Genomic DNA, 15017 nt, shown 5'->3' on the forward strand with positions numbered 1-15017 from the left:
GGACAGCCATTGGAGGTCAAGTGCCCCCATCTCCAGACAGAAGGCAGGGTGTCATCTCCCTTGGATTGATGGGTCTTGGGTCTTCCCGTCCAGGCTCCACTCCTTGATATCAAAACAGGAGCCTTGGGCTGCCTTCTTGGTAGAGAGGTAAAAGGACATTTTTCTCCTGGACAGAGGACCCCACTTCCCTGTCCTCCCTTTCTCTCCAGGTCCCAGGTCCAAAAATAAAATAGTCGTTTGGGGAATAACTGGCCAGCCTCTTGAGTATTATTTCACCCAGCCACTGGCCTGCCCCTGGGGAACCTCCACTTCTGTCACTTTCCTTGTGGTCCCCGAAACTCCAATACCCCTGCTGGGGTGAGACTTACTGTCCCAGCTTAAAGTCCAAATTCTACTTCCCCCTGGGGAATACTTCTGTTTCCCCCTCATTGAGGAACAGGTAGATCCCACAGTTTGGACTCATGGTACAACTGTCAGCTGAGCAAAAACTGCTCTTCCTGTACAAATAAAGCTAAAAGACACCCTCCAGTTCCCCCATCAAAAACAATATTCCCTAAATCCTGAAGGGTGACAGGGTATATTGCCCATTATTAACACCCTAAAACAACATGGACTTTTAGTGGAATGCTCAAGCCCCTATAACACTCCTATTCTTGCAGTCCGTACGGGGCCGAATAAATGGAGGCTGATTCAGGACCTCTGACTCATTAATGAGGCTGTCATTCCCCTTCATCCAATTGTCCCCAACACCTATACTCTATTGGCCCAAATACCTCCAGAGGCTCTATACTACTCTGTGCTAAATCTAAAGGATGCCTTCTTCTGCATCCCTTTACATCCTGATAGCCAACTCTTGTTTGCTTTTGAGGACCCCACCAATCCCTCACATCAGCTTACATGGATGGTGTTGCCTCAGAGCTTCAGAGACAGCACCACCTCTTTGGGCAAGCCCTAACCAAAGACTTAATGGACTGGAAATACCCAGGGGCCACCCTTCTCCAGTATGTTGATGACCTTCTCTTGTGTGGGTCCACCGAGCCTCTTGTTTCCAGAGCAACTGAATCCCTTTTAAACTTTTTGGCCTCTTGAGGCTACAAGGTCTCTAGAGAAAAAGCCCAGATATGCCTTCCTTGGCTTACCTACCTTGGCATGATACTGGAGGGGCAAATCTTCTTAAGCCCTGAATGGATTAAGCCAATTTTGGGGTGTCCCTTGCCCCAGACCTTGCACCAGCTGTGAGATTTTTTGGGAGTTACTGGGTTCTGTCATATTTGGATTCTGGGATATGCAGACTTAGCCAGGCCCTTATATTGGCTATCTAAAGAGGCTCAACAAAACTCTCAGTCCTATTTTGAATGAGACCCAGAGAGCAAAAAGGCTTTCTAAACTCTCAAACAGGCACTTCAATCAGCTCTGGCCCTAAGCTTGCCTACTCAGGACTGTTTCCAGTTCAGAGGATGTGAAATTTGCCAGTGCAACAATCCCTGCAACTCTGCCCTGCCTGTCCCTGGGACCCAGAGGTGAGGCACAGATCTTAGGGAAGACTGGCAACTTGACTTCGCCCATCTGCCAGGAAGCCCAACTTCTAAATTACTCCTGGTCTTGGTAGATACATTTACTGGATGGGTAGAAGTGTTCCCCTGTTCCTCTGAAAAGACCTGGTAGGTAATTAAGGTCCTAATTAGTGAGGTTATCCCTAGATTTGGACTTCCCCAGACTATCCAGTGTGACAATGGAGTGGCTTCTGAGCCGAAGTCACCCAGGGGATCTCTAAGGCTTTGGGAATCAAATCCATCTCCACTGTGCCTGGAGACCCCAATCCTCTGGCAGGGTGGAATGGGCCAATGACTGCTTCAGAGGCATTTGTCTAAATTGGCTCAAGAACCTCACCTCCCCCTGGCCAAAGCTGTTACCACTGGCCCTAACCCGACTCAGAAATACCCCAAACTCATTGGGCCTGACACCATTTGAGGTACTCTTTGGGAGGCCATTTCTTCGAAATGATCTCCTCTTAGACACTGAGACTGCCAATTTGGCATCCCACACCAAATTCCAACAGATTCTTTCTGAGCTGGGACGAGAAGAGCCAAGGAAAGACTCTTCCCCTCCATTTTGCCCAGGCGATATGGTCTTAGTTAAACTTCCTCATGCCTCTCGTGGCCTCTCTGAAGCTCCTTGAGAGGGGCCATAACTGATCCTGTTCTCTATCCCCTCAGGAATTACAGTTGCTGGACTGGATTCCTGGACTCATATCTCCTCGGCCAGAGCCTGGGGAGCCTGATGAGTGCACCCCAAAACCACATGCAGCTCCACCCCAAAACCACACGCAGCTTCTCTAGCCTACTCCTGAGAAACAGTGGGAACCCTCAAATACCTCTTCAAAAAAACCATGTCGGACAAGTAACTTACGTTCCCTCTCTCCCTCTTTTTATGTGTTGTTTACATTCTGGCTCTCCTATCTTGAGTATTGGTTTGTGGGTGACCTCTCCCCCTGAGTGGACATGGCCCCAGCGATTGGCCTTAAGTGGCGGGTACCTTCTCCTGTGTGCCCTGTTCCTCATGCTCCACTGATTCTTATAATCTGTGCCTCGCTCTGCCCTGGAACAATGGAGTCCTACACCCCTTGTAGACGCAAAGTGTATCACCTCCCCTCTTGGGATAATCGACTTGATTTGTGTGTCAAACAAGGACCCGCTTTCTGCCTCCACAAGGGACAAACCTACATAAAGGGACCACACTGGGACTCTTGTTACATCCATTATCCAGCCATGCCTCCTGGAGGTCCAGTTCCGGCCCCTGTCCCTCTTCATCCACATATAATGACCCTCCCTTCTCCTCCAGTTATAGTCACATCTCCTGATAGTCTAACTCCAGCCCCTGTAGACCTACCACTGCCACAGTGTCCCTGCACCTCTGCCTGTCCCCATATGCCTCAAAGATGTTACAAAACAGAGTCCTTTCCTGTTATACAAACAGGAGGAAATATTCATTTGGAAACTTAACAACTAACAGCCATTGCGGTTATGGAGATCCAGTTTGTCCTATGGTGACAGGCCCTGTCTTCTGGGTGTCTAACCCAACGATGGGCTGGAAAGCCCCCCTCAACCCAATAGGACTTACATCTTAGACCCCCGGACATACAGACTACTTGATTCCACCCATAATCTCCTAAATGATACAAACCTCTCTTTAGCTGAAAACTGATGGCTATGCCTTTTACCAAGTCTCTCACAGGTACTGGCTAGCCACATGGACTCACTTGGAACCTTGCCAGGTAAAATACCAGACCTTCCCCTGGCAAGACCCGATGTTGCCAGGATGAAACTGACCCATCCAGCCCTCCAGTGCTTCCAAAGCCTACATGGGTCAAGGCCACTAGGAGAAATTCCTAAAGAGCTTTATGTCAAAATAATACAACTGAGCTAACATTTCGTCCTCAGTGTTCACCCTATCCTGGAACTTATTTTGTTTGTGGAACCACAGCCTATGCTTGCCTACCTCCCGATTGGAGGGGAATCTGCACTCTAGCCCTTCTAACCCCACAAATCAATATTATCCCTAACAACCAATCCCTCCCTATTCTTCTAGTGGCCTACACTTGACCAAAGAGGGCTGTCCAAATCACTCCCCTACTGATAGCCATGGGGATCACAGCTGGAATAGGTACTGGCATTGGGGGCATCTCCTCATTGGTCTACACCTACCAAAAGCTGTCAACAGAGTTTAATGACACAGAATGGGTCTCACAGTCCATAGAGGCTTTACAAGACCAGGTACATTCACTCACATCTGCAGTGCTTCAAAGTAGATCCACATTTCACCTATTAAATGTTGAAAAGGGTAGGACATGCCTTTTCCTAAGGGAGGAATGTTGCTTTTATACTAACAAATCTGGGGTGGTCAGAGACATGGCCCAACAGTTAAAAGAACGCATTACAAGAAGGAGACAAGAGCTAACCAACTTGTGGTCCTTCTGGAGCAAAATATGGAGCTGGGCTCCTTGGGCTCTACCTCTGGCTGGCCCCCTTTTTAACGCTCCTTCTAATACTCCTATTTGGGCCTTGTATAATAAATGCTCTTTCCAAGTTTATATCTCTACATGTACAAAAGGTAAAATTCCAGCTCCTAGTTAAAGGATACTCACCTCTGCCAACACATGAACCCTCCGTCCAGTTCTTTAAGAGTCCCCTGGAGGCCACACGGGTCAACCCCTGAGATGAGTGCCCACTGCATCTCCTCTCCCTCTTCCACCCCACGGTCAGCAGGAATCAGCTAGATGAGTCATCACCTGTTTTCCCCCAACAGCAGTTAGGTGTTCGTCTCAGAGGGGGAACTTGTTGGGTCTGGGGGATCAGAAGACAAAATGAGCCAGTGTCCCCATCTCCCATGAGAGCACTGTGGGCCCCACATCCTGTAAAGGGATGGACGGTTTCACAAGGCTGATAAGCAGGAGGCTTTCACAGGGCTGTGTATATGTTCCTGCAGAGATATGTTAAGAGACCACTCCACTCCCGACTCCTGCACCTCCTCTCCCCAACAGAGTGTGTTCCTATAAAGATATATCAAAAGGCCACTCCATCCCTGACTCCTAACTCCCCTCCCCAATAAAAAGGACCAAATTTTTTAAAACCCTCTGTGAAGGACAGGGAGCTATGACTTTCTGGGCTCCCTGTCCATCTCTAAGGGCAGCTTTTCCTTTCTCTCTAATAAATCTTACTTGAATGCTGATCTTGTCATCGTCTGGTGAGTCAGTCTCACTGGCCAATTTGATTAGCGAAGGCAAGGACCTTCACCACGAGCCTGCAACATGAGCAAGTGTGAGGCTCTGAGTTCAAACTCCTGTAGCACCAAAAGCAAGAGCAGAAATAAGAAAGGAGAGAGTTTAAGGTCAGCTGAGGCTCCACACTGAGACTCTTCCTCCAGGAACCCATCCCCCACCCCATGAAGAAGAACAGCAGCAACAAGAGATCTGAAGCAAATAAAATCTCATCTGTTGACTCTGGATGGAGGATGCAAGTGTGTCTGCTACACTGTTTTCTTTCAAATAATATCCCTACCCTTCCACCTTGTGAGGAAACAGTAACAAGGTAGCAGTCAGAGGCAGAAAGTCAAACAAGCTCTCTGGCACACTGAAGCTCCTGGAGGCTTGATCAAGCACTTGCCGACCTGCACAACTGTGAGAAATAAATTTCTTTTGGCTACAAGTGACCCTGTCTAAAGTATTTTGTTACACAGCACCAGGGGGCTGACCCACCCATAAATGCCCCCATTTCTCACTCCTTTCTCTGCTGTAATTCTTGGCTGATGGTTTTATCCTTCATCGTTTTGAAAATACCCACCCACTTCCTTCTGAGTTCCAAGGCTGCTGATAAGAACTCTGATGAGGGAAATCATAGTGAAGTAAGCTCTCTCTCTTTCTCTTTCTCTTACCCCCACCCCATAGATTTAAAAGTGCGCCATGGTGCTTTAGGGAACAGCTTTGTGTGCGTGTGTGGCAGCAGCACAATGTTTGAGAAGTGCTACAAAAGGATTAGTTTGACATCAATCACTCCAGGTTTAAAGACAAAGGAATTGAATACCTTGAGGATGAGGTCTTTAAAAGCCAAAAGTTATCACAGATTTTCAGAATCCAAATGAAGAGGCCATTGAAGCATCCACTGGTTTCAACTTCTCAGGAGTAAATACCAGTCTCCATGAGTCACCTAATCAAAAATTTTGCTTTGTTTTTGTTTCTTTTTTTTTAAATCTGTAAAGTTACTTGGACCTGTGAGACTAGCACTGTGGGTTGTGCCCAACTGTGATTGGGCCATTTGTTCTCTGACCTCACCAAGGGGTCATTGTTAGGAAGGCCAACTGCCATCCAGCAAGTATATGAGGAGTTTGCCTGGACTGAATTTTTGTCCATATAGCGCAGGAAGCTCTTGGTTGGTGACCTGCTGGACAACTACAAAGCTTGGTTGACGGATTTTGGATTTTTGTTTTGGTCTTTGTTTTTCTCTCTTTTTTGCTTATATTTTTCATTTTTATGTACTTTTTGATTGATTTTTTTCTTTTATTTTTACTTTGTTTACATTACATTTTCTTTTTTACTCAGGTAGCATTGTTTTTTGTTTTTACTCTTGGTTATTTTTAATTTTTCTTTTTGTTTCTTTTTTAAAATTCAGTAATGATGCTACGATCATTGTGTAGTGAGAGTAGTCAGGAGCTGACAACACAGTACCTTCTCAGTGCCAGCTTCTCTGAGATCCTCACATCTCAGTATAGGGTCATGAGGACCATAGGCATAGGTGGCCATTCCCAGGTGAAACTTGCCTACCATCGCCTCACGGGGACTCCAGTTGCAGTAAAAATACAGCAGAAGGGACAGGAAGACTCCTACATTGCATCCGAAGTGTCTATATCAAAAACAGTGTGCCACCCCTATGTGATCCAACTGTTTCAGGTGATGGAAACAGTGGATCAAGTCTACCTCATCATGGAATATGTCAGCGGAGGGGAGCTCCACGAGCGTATCAAACAGGCCCAGCGCCTGTGTGAGGACGAGGCCCACAGTGTATTCAGACAGATCGTGTGTGCAATCAATTACTGTCATGAAAGAGGCATCGTACACAGAGACCTAAAAGCTGACAACATCCTGCTGGATGCCCACGGCAATGTGAAAGTCATCGACTTTGGCCTTGGTACCAGGTACTCGGTTGGGCAGAGGCTGATAGATTTGTGTGGTGCTTTTGTATACCGAGCCCCCGAACTCTTCCTGGAACAACCCTATGATGGCCCCAAAGTGGACGTCTGGAGCCTGGGCGTCCTCCTCTACTTTATGGTAATGGGAACCTTGCCCTTTACAGGGGAGACCTTTATGCAGCTGAGGCAGGCAATCCTGAACCCAAGGTATGCCTTGCCATCATACCTTTCCATGAGTTTGCAAAACCTGATTATTCTGTTGCTCACCAAAAACCCTAGCAAGAGGCCCCCTCTAGAGAACATTATGTGGCACCCTTGGCTAAGCCAAGGTGAACAGGAATCACCAAGTGCTGCTGTGGAGCCTCTGCCAAAACACCTGGACCCTGCAATACTGGTAGCCATGTGTGACCTTGGTTACAACCTAGGTGATGTATGCCAATCTCTACTGCAGAGAAAATTTGATGAGGCGATGGCCACCTACTTCATGATGAGACAGCAGGTGTGCCAGGGAGCTAACTTAAGTGCCCACCTCAAGCCCCCCGTGCGCCCACAGATTCTGCCCACCCCACCCCCTGCAGATCCTTCGACCTCTGCTCCCCCGCTAAGGAGGAGAGCCAGTGCACCTGCCCTTCTTCAGACCTTCACCCTGTCCTCTGATGACAAGAAAACAGGAACAGGGGCAGAAGAACAGCCAGCCTCCCTTATATCCCCCTCTGCATCCTGCCAAGGAGAACCCCCACCACAGACAAAGTCCCCCAGCCTGGTCCTGAGTTTACCATGGCCACAGCCTCTCTCCCCAGCAATATCCGAGGCTGGCAGAGAGTGAGAAGGAGGATCATAGACTCTATTTTAAGTCTGTGTTGCTGTGTGCGGGCCCAAAATTCACTCCCTGAATTCCACAACACAGTAACTCCAAAGGAAGCTGTGGACAGCTGAGAAAAACAAAGGTAACAATGGAGAGTCGGAAAACCCTGTGCTCTGTGGATCCTTTTACCATGGTGTGGGGGTTGACGGTGTAGACTCAACCAGTTGCAGGAAGGATTCAGGCGGGATGTTCAAGCTGCTGTGTGCACAGCAAGCCCAGCAAAGGTCTCTCTCCAGCACAGGAGTAAGGTGTGCAAACCATCTTTCCCTGTAATGGCAACTTATCTTGGGCCTCTCCCCATGGGATTCCAGTCAAGTATCATCTGCCACCGAGATGGCCTTCCAAGGCATTCTTTGCCGAGTGGGGTGGTGAGCTGCAGGGTCACCTGAAGCTGCATGGAGAGGAGAAATCCCTTCCAAATCCATGGGGGAAACCTCAGAGACTGTTTTTTTCTGGCAACCATATATTTTGGCAGGAAGACTATAATGTAGAATGGCTTCAGGATTACATTGTAATGATTTGTTAAGAGAAGCCAAAATGGGAACATTGTCATTGGCCTCAAGACTCAAAAGCCCTCAGCACTGGGCCTACTGGGCCTGAGTCAGTGATCCCTCTGTGAGCTCATGTTCATCCAGGACCTGCAGCAGCGAACAAAACACAGCACTTGCATTCGGATAGCTTGCATTTCAGTCAGTGATAATAAAATTAGGTCATTCAGCAAGCAAAGGGCTCATAAGTACAAAGGAGAAAAGGCCGAGAAGGGAAATAGTGAGTGCTGGCATGTCAGACAGAAGAGACATGGATGTCTCCACTAGGAACATCTTACCTGAAACCAAAAATGAGGAAAGGCTGAGAATAGACCAGGCATGTACTTTTTCAAGTGCCCTTGAGGTTTGAAATCAGCACCTAAAACAGAACTCTCTGGGCTGTTCAGTAAAACACTGCTCCTGCACTTCCACATTTCCAGGCCTGTGAGCTGTGTGCAGAAGGTCTGGACACAAGCGCCTTCCTCTGCAGCCTCCATTTTGCTTCCTGGCATCAACATAGCCTGGACCTGCTCCAGCTTGCACCCCTTTCCACCTGTCAGGGTGCAGGTTCTCTTCATTTCCCACCCTACAGCCGTGGGAATGGTGGCTCGGGAAGAGAGTGGGGAGGGATCCAGCATCCAAAATTCATTCAAAACTGCATCATGAGCGAGTGGTTCCCCCAAAGGACCCCATGTGCTCATGATCAACAGGTCTGGGCAGTGCAGGGGCAGGTCTGCCTTTGGATGGGGACTCTGGAGTTTGAGCCATAGGTGGCAAACCTGGCCACACCTTCACTGCCACCAATCTGCACCTGTGGAGGGAAATCCACTTATATAAGGTGCTTAGTATGGTAAAAATCCTGAAGGTTGTGGGTGAGGATGTAGTGCAGTGTTAGAGCACCAGGTGAGCATGTGCACGGCCCTGGGCTCCATCTGCACCCTCAATTTAAACAGGAATGGTGGTTGCTGGAGAGGGAGGAAGAGGAAAATAGGAAGTTGATGTTTAATGGATACAGTTTTGGTTTTCCTTGGCTACGAGCCTAGCTCAGTGGTGGAGTTCTGGCCTTGCATGCAAAAGGCCCTGGATTTGTACCAACCACTGAGAAAAAAAAATGCTTTAAAAAAGAGTTGTGGAGATGGACGGTGGTGATGTTTGCACGTTATGAATGTGTGGTCATAGGCCTCACAGCAATGTGTCTGCCAACACAGACCTCTTCCACCATAATAGACCCATAGATCACAGTTGAGCTGAAAATTTCTCTTGTCTGATGACGTGGTAGTCATCCTAAGGGTGGAGTGCGAATGCACTACTCCCTTGATGCTGTCATAAACAGTGTGCTCTAGTCATGTAAAAGTGTAGCATGTACAGTTATTTACAGTACATAAAGGTCACAATGACAAATGACTACATTCCTGGTATATGTGTGCTACATTGTACTTAGTGTTATCTTAGGACCTACTTGTGTAAGAGGTGCTTTACTGTTTTTACTGAGAAACATTGACTACTTACTGTCAGGGATTTTGGAGCCTTAGGTTGATAAAAGAATTTACCGAGACACAGAGTAGAAGAATAGATTTTATACCTCTGATCAGGCCACTTTTGATTGCCTTCTGTTTTGTACAACTTACGGGTTGTCGCTTCCCTAGATCATGGTTTAAATTTCATGCAAGGGCAGACATCCTGCAAGCTTGGCTTTTACTTCGTGCTTCATCTGGGCCCTGCAGCTGGCATGATCCACCCCCCGACACCATTTGTTCTTCAATATTCCTTTCTCTGCCACGTTTCCTTAAAGTGGGGGCCTCCTCTACATCCTCCCACCCCGAGAGAACAACTAAACCAATCCTGGTTTTAGTGGGGAGAATGTCTTCTTGTAACTCTTTGAGCTGGGAAGGGTGGTAGAGGTGTCATTGCCTATATATTTGTTGTTCTGGCAGAGGGTGACAGTGCAGGCCATGGGGACATGACAGAGTCTAACTGAACATGAAATAAAATTGTATGGTCCAGGGGGCAAAGGGGCATTTGAGGGTCAGGCAGTAAGGATGGAGCCCATGTTGTAGCATAATTTATGGCATGGAGGCAAGAAGAAATAAATCTTGTTTAGAACATTAATAAGGCATAAACCAATGACAAAAGGAATAAAATAGATATAGAGAGCCCAAGAAGGGAAGAAACCCTGGGATAACCCTGGCCAGATAGTTTCCTTGAGAGCCATCCTTGGGTGACTCTTTCTTAAGTTGAGAAGCTTGTTGGGTTTGTTTATGAATGTTAGTCTGAACCTGACCTGATTCATTAACCCCAAAGCAGCAGTCTTCCACAAGCATAGCACAGGTTCCCCCATGGGCTATGCAGGGTATTGGTTCCACAAAGGGTAATCTTATGAAAGCCTGATAAAACCTTCCATTGGGAGGATCCAGGCAGGAGCAGATGGTGGTCTGGTGCCTGTAACCAATCCTCAGTGTCACTTGAGAGTCCTTTAGCCATGGCCTCCTCAGTTACCCTAGAGTTATATTGGAGAGGGGGTAGAAAAGGGTGAAAGAGTAAAGCTGCCTCCAGGTATAGTTTAGCTGCCTCCTTGGCTTGTCTGTCAGTCCAATTGTTACCCAAAGATTCCTGGTCTATAGCTTTCTTGTGGGCTTGGCAATGAATCATGGCTACCGGTATTGGAAGTTTCATGGCCTCTTAGGATTATGACCTCATGAACATGTTTCATTGGGGTATTTTTAGCTGTTAAAAGTCCCCTTTTTCCAGATGATTGAGTGTGTGCACACTTACTGAAAGGCATAGGCAGGGTCAGTATATACATTGACTGTTTTATTTTTCTCTAATTAAAGAGCTTGAGTGAGGGCAAATAGATCTGCCTTTTGGGCTGAAATAGAGCTATTGTGGGAAACGGCAAAGGAAACAAGATCACTGTGATCACTTTGCAGGAAGCAGGAATTTTATTATGCTAGCAGACTCAGTGGAGATAAGTTCCAAAAGCCCTGAGCCAGGATCAGTGTCAGGAGATGGGTTACATATTTTCCAGGAGGGTTAGGCAACCAAGGTTTCTTTTTCTTTTTTTTGCAGTATATGGGTCAGTTACAGGAAAACAAGTTGGTTATAGAGTTCCCCCCTCCACACTCCCTACAGAATGTGGGTACAGTTACAGGAAACCTTGCAGGGCTAGCTGGGGGTGTGCAATATTGCAGAGCTAGCAGAAAGCTGCTTGCACTCAGAGTGGGGAAACCAAAGTAAATTCCAGACATACAGTAAATATCAGAAAAATGGTCAAGATGGCTACAACATTCCCCTCTTTGATGCTTTGACATTTTATTTGACAGAATGCATCATCTTCTGTCCTCAGAGATGGGATTTACTCTTTGGTAGCCTTGTAATAGATATAATTGTGTGGCCATTTTCCGTTTTACTGTGGCTTCTATTAGGGTTGATATGGACCACACAACCAGTGGGCATGCATGGGAGTACAAGACAGCCCAACACGATAATTACTACAGCCCCAAACATTGTTTTAAATCCTCCTATTGTAGACAGCCATCCTCCAAGCAAATCGTCAGGATTCCACCCTTTCCAAGTCTGAACTGGAACATGAGCAATCTTTTTTATTTTATCTGCAATCTCTTTTATTACCTTTTCCGTGTCATGAGTCTGAGGACAACAGTTGCTCAAAATGAATTTGCCACAAACTCCCCCTTCTGAGGCTAAGAGAGAGTCTGGAGCTTAGTGGTTTTGATCAATTGTGTTGTGCATTTTGGTGCTCTGCTTAGCTAGTATATTGACGGCTTTTGCAATTTCATTGGTTATGATCTCTACCACTGCCTGGAGCTATGTGATATGGCTGAGCATATATATCTGAGTTCAGTAGCCCCAAGAGCCATCCTCAGTCCAGGTGGCTGCCCCATAATACTGAATTATGTGCTCTGGGGGCCATTCATCATCTTTTCAGTTTCCAATTTGTATACTCCTTTGTATAGCCCTCCGACTCCTTGGGTGCCCTTTTTCCTCATAGACTGGAATTCTCAGCTGTTTACCTTGAGGTAAGGGAAGGAGGAAAAACGAGGGATGTATTGTCTCTAACACACAGGCTCTGGCCCAGAACCAGGGCAGCCTTGTATAGGCGGTCCTTCCACATATTTAGTACAATCCTCCTGGGGCCCACCATTCCATGTTTGTGTCAATCTTGTTCAGAGGTGGCGGAAACTGGACAAGGGGTGAGGGCTTGGCTCAGAATGGTTTGAAGACCCCCACCACTGAGTTTCTTGGGCAGTAGCATTTAAAATCTCTGACCCAACCATGTCAGGCTTTCGATGAGGTTGTTGAAGTTCCCTCCCCGCTGGGCAAGACAGTTTTTACCAATAATGGAAGTTTTTAGGAGCCAGTTTCCTGTCTTGAGGTAAGGACATCCTATCCCATTGGGGGTCTTGGGGGGATCTAATTCTTTGGCCTCCCAGGGCCACTGATCCCCCAGGAGCCTCCCCTGCACACATAGCAAGAAGAAACATTAAGAGACTGAACTGTTGTCTCTGCTAAAGACAGGAACAAATTTCTGGTAATGGAGGAAATGGGAGGAAGGCCTTGTTCCATCTCCTCATAGAAGGAATGAAAAACCCAGTAGGATATGGTTTTGCATTAGATTACAACCCTCTTAAAAACTACTTTGGTCTTGGGTCATTTTATAGGCCATCTATGTGGATGCCTATCGTGTGGCCTTTTTCCCAGTTCTACCCGGGGTCTGTGAAGTTAAGGATAATGAAACTGATAGGATTGCAGGCTCCCCAGGAAGAGTCAGATGGGGCAACTCCCTTTTGCAGAATGGAAGACTTATTGTTTTTACAGGCTTCAGTCCATATGGCCCAAGTTACACATTCCCAAAAAGGGCACAAAGGTGCGTTCCCATAACAACCATATTTATATCTAGTTGGCTGTTCTTCACACATGTACTTGTTCTCTGTAGTATAGCTCCTTACCCATGAGAGGGTTGTGCACCCAGAGACCTTGGCATCACCATTATAACTAGCTGTTACACAAGCATCAAAATAGACCAGTATTGGCCGATGGGGGCTAGTGTTCTGGGTCCGGGTAATTAGGGGTCTTCTCGTGTGTCAGACCTCTAGCCATTCTTCTGAGAGAGCACACACAGGGTCAAATCACACCTGTGTTGATTGTCGCGAGAGCACACTGAGTAAGTAGTACCATTGTGAAAACATGACCCAGTAACAGTACCTGCACAGGAGTCATAGTTATGGAACAGCAGGGTTCTGGTAATGGCATTCCTAGTCCGAGTAGTACATAAGCACAACTCACAGGATGAGGGGTTTAGGTTTGCAGAAGGAACCCAGGACAGAAACAACCAAAAACAATGCCACATCCTGTCAGCAGAAGGAAAAGGACTGCCAGAAAGAGCCTTTTGATTTGGCGCCATCCTGCTGGGGCAGTTACTGTTATTCCTACTGACCAAAGCAAGGTTACAATACCAAAATGAGAGATAGGTAAGGGATGGAAGAACTCAAGCATCACTCCAAAACACTTTCTATGAAAAACAACAGTCCATAAATTGTCCAGTTCACTCCTCAAGCTTCTGCCGTGTGTAGACTAGTCAGCTTCCGGTTTGTGACTAGGGCAAGGCTGAAGGGCCCCTCCTCGGGTCAGTTTGAGTGGCTCACTGGGGTCCAGTTGACTCTTCTACTTAGGAGCTACTTTCTTTTCTCGGGTGTGGTGGATCCATGGGGTGATCTCTGCCACCTTGATTGCTTTGGGAGTAGTCAGGATCACTGAGTAGGGCCCTCTCCACCAAGGCTGGAGAGGCTGACAAGTCCTCTCCTTTATTCAAACCTGGTCACCTGGCTTAAAGGAATGTACATCAGTGGTTAAGCTAATAGGGAATCTCTCTATTAGCATTGTAGGTCATTGAGCACTTTTCCCAAACTGTGCATCTGTTGGAACAAAGTTAGATTTCCTATCTCTTTTAGATCTTCCTTAATGTCCTTTATTAGTGGGGACAGCCTTCCATAGAGAATCCTTATAGTGCAAGAACCCAGTCTGTTTGGTGGGGCTACACCAGACACTAAGTAGGACCAATGGCAAGATCTGTTCCCAAGTCAGGTGTGTCTCCTAACAGAGTTTACTCATCTGAGTTTTTAGTGTCCAATTCATTCTTTCAGCCTTACCTGAACTCTGAGGCCTGTAAACTGTGTGAAGTTTCCAGGTTACTTTTAGCCCCTTCGTTTCACAACTTCTGCCACAAAAAGCTGGTCCATTGTCTGACCCAATGGAGATGGGGATCCCATACCTGGGAATTATTTCCTTTTGTAAGGTGCGGACCACTTCTTGGGCCTTCTCTGTTCAGGTGGGGAAAGCCTCTACCCACCCAAAAAAGGTGCACACAATCACCAGAAGGCATTTGTAGCCTCTGGTTTGAAGCAGCTCAGTGAAGTTTATTTTCAAGTCTTTAAAAGGGGAACTGTCCCTGGATTCTGGGTTTAGGGAATGGCCCCTGTCTGGGGTTACTTTTGGCACATGTTTCACATTGCTTATAAATATTGCTGGCAAGACTGGTGAGGCAGGAGACACGGAAATGTTGGCTCAGCAACTGCTCAAGGACTGACTTCCCCATATGAGAGTCCTGATGAGCATTCTTTACAAAAATGGAAGCTAGTGTCTCTGGAATCACTATTTGCCCATCTGCAAGCTGATACCATCCCCCTTTGCAATATTTTTCTTCCTCTTAAGTGAACCACTCACATTCATGACTGGAGTAATGTGGAACCCATTTTGCCAGTGGGATCGGGAGAAGTGTGCCAGTTACAGCCACTGGGTAACTACGAGTGGGTGGAGCACGTAGAGCTGCTGCACGAGATTTTGGATCTACTCTCTCTCTGCCACTGGAGTCTTGCCCTTCTGATGCCCTGGAGAATGCATAACAGCAACCTTTTGGGGGGCCCATACTG

General features: G+C 47.0%; 1 protein-coding gene across 1 annotated transcript; it reads left to right on the forward strand.

Annotated features, from left to right (window-relative positions):
- The first annotated feature begins 5939 nt into the window (after positions 1 to 5939).
- Positions 5940 to 7507, forward strand: LOC109690870 (sperm motility kinase Z-like). The gene has a single exon (XM_020170463.2). The coding sequence runs from the start codon at positions 6167 to 6169 to the stop codon at positions 7505 to 7507; it is 1341 nt and encodes a 446-aa protein (XP_020026052.2). The 5' UTR covers positions 5940 to 6166.
- Positions 7508 to 15017: the final 7510 nt, after the last annotated feature.

The sequence above is a fragment of the Castor canadensis genome, chromosome 16, assembly GCF_047511655.1.
Source record: "Castor canadensis chromosome 16, mCasCan1.hap1v2, whole genome shotgun sequence".
Classification (NCBI taxonomy): domain Eukaryota; kingdom Metazoa; phylum Chordata; class Mammalia; order Rodentia; family Castoridae; genus Castor; species Castor canadensis.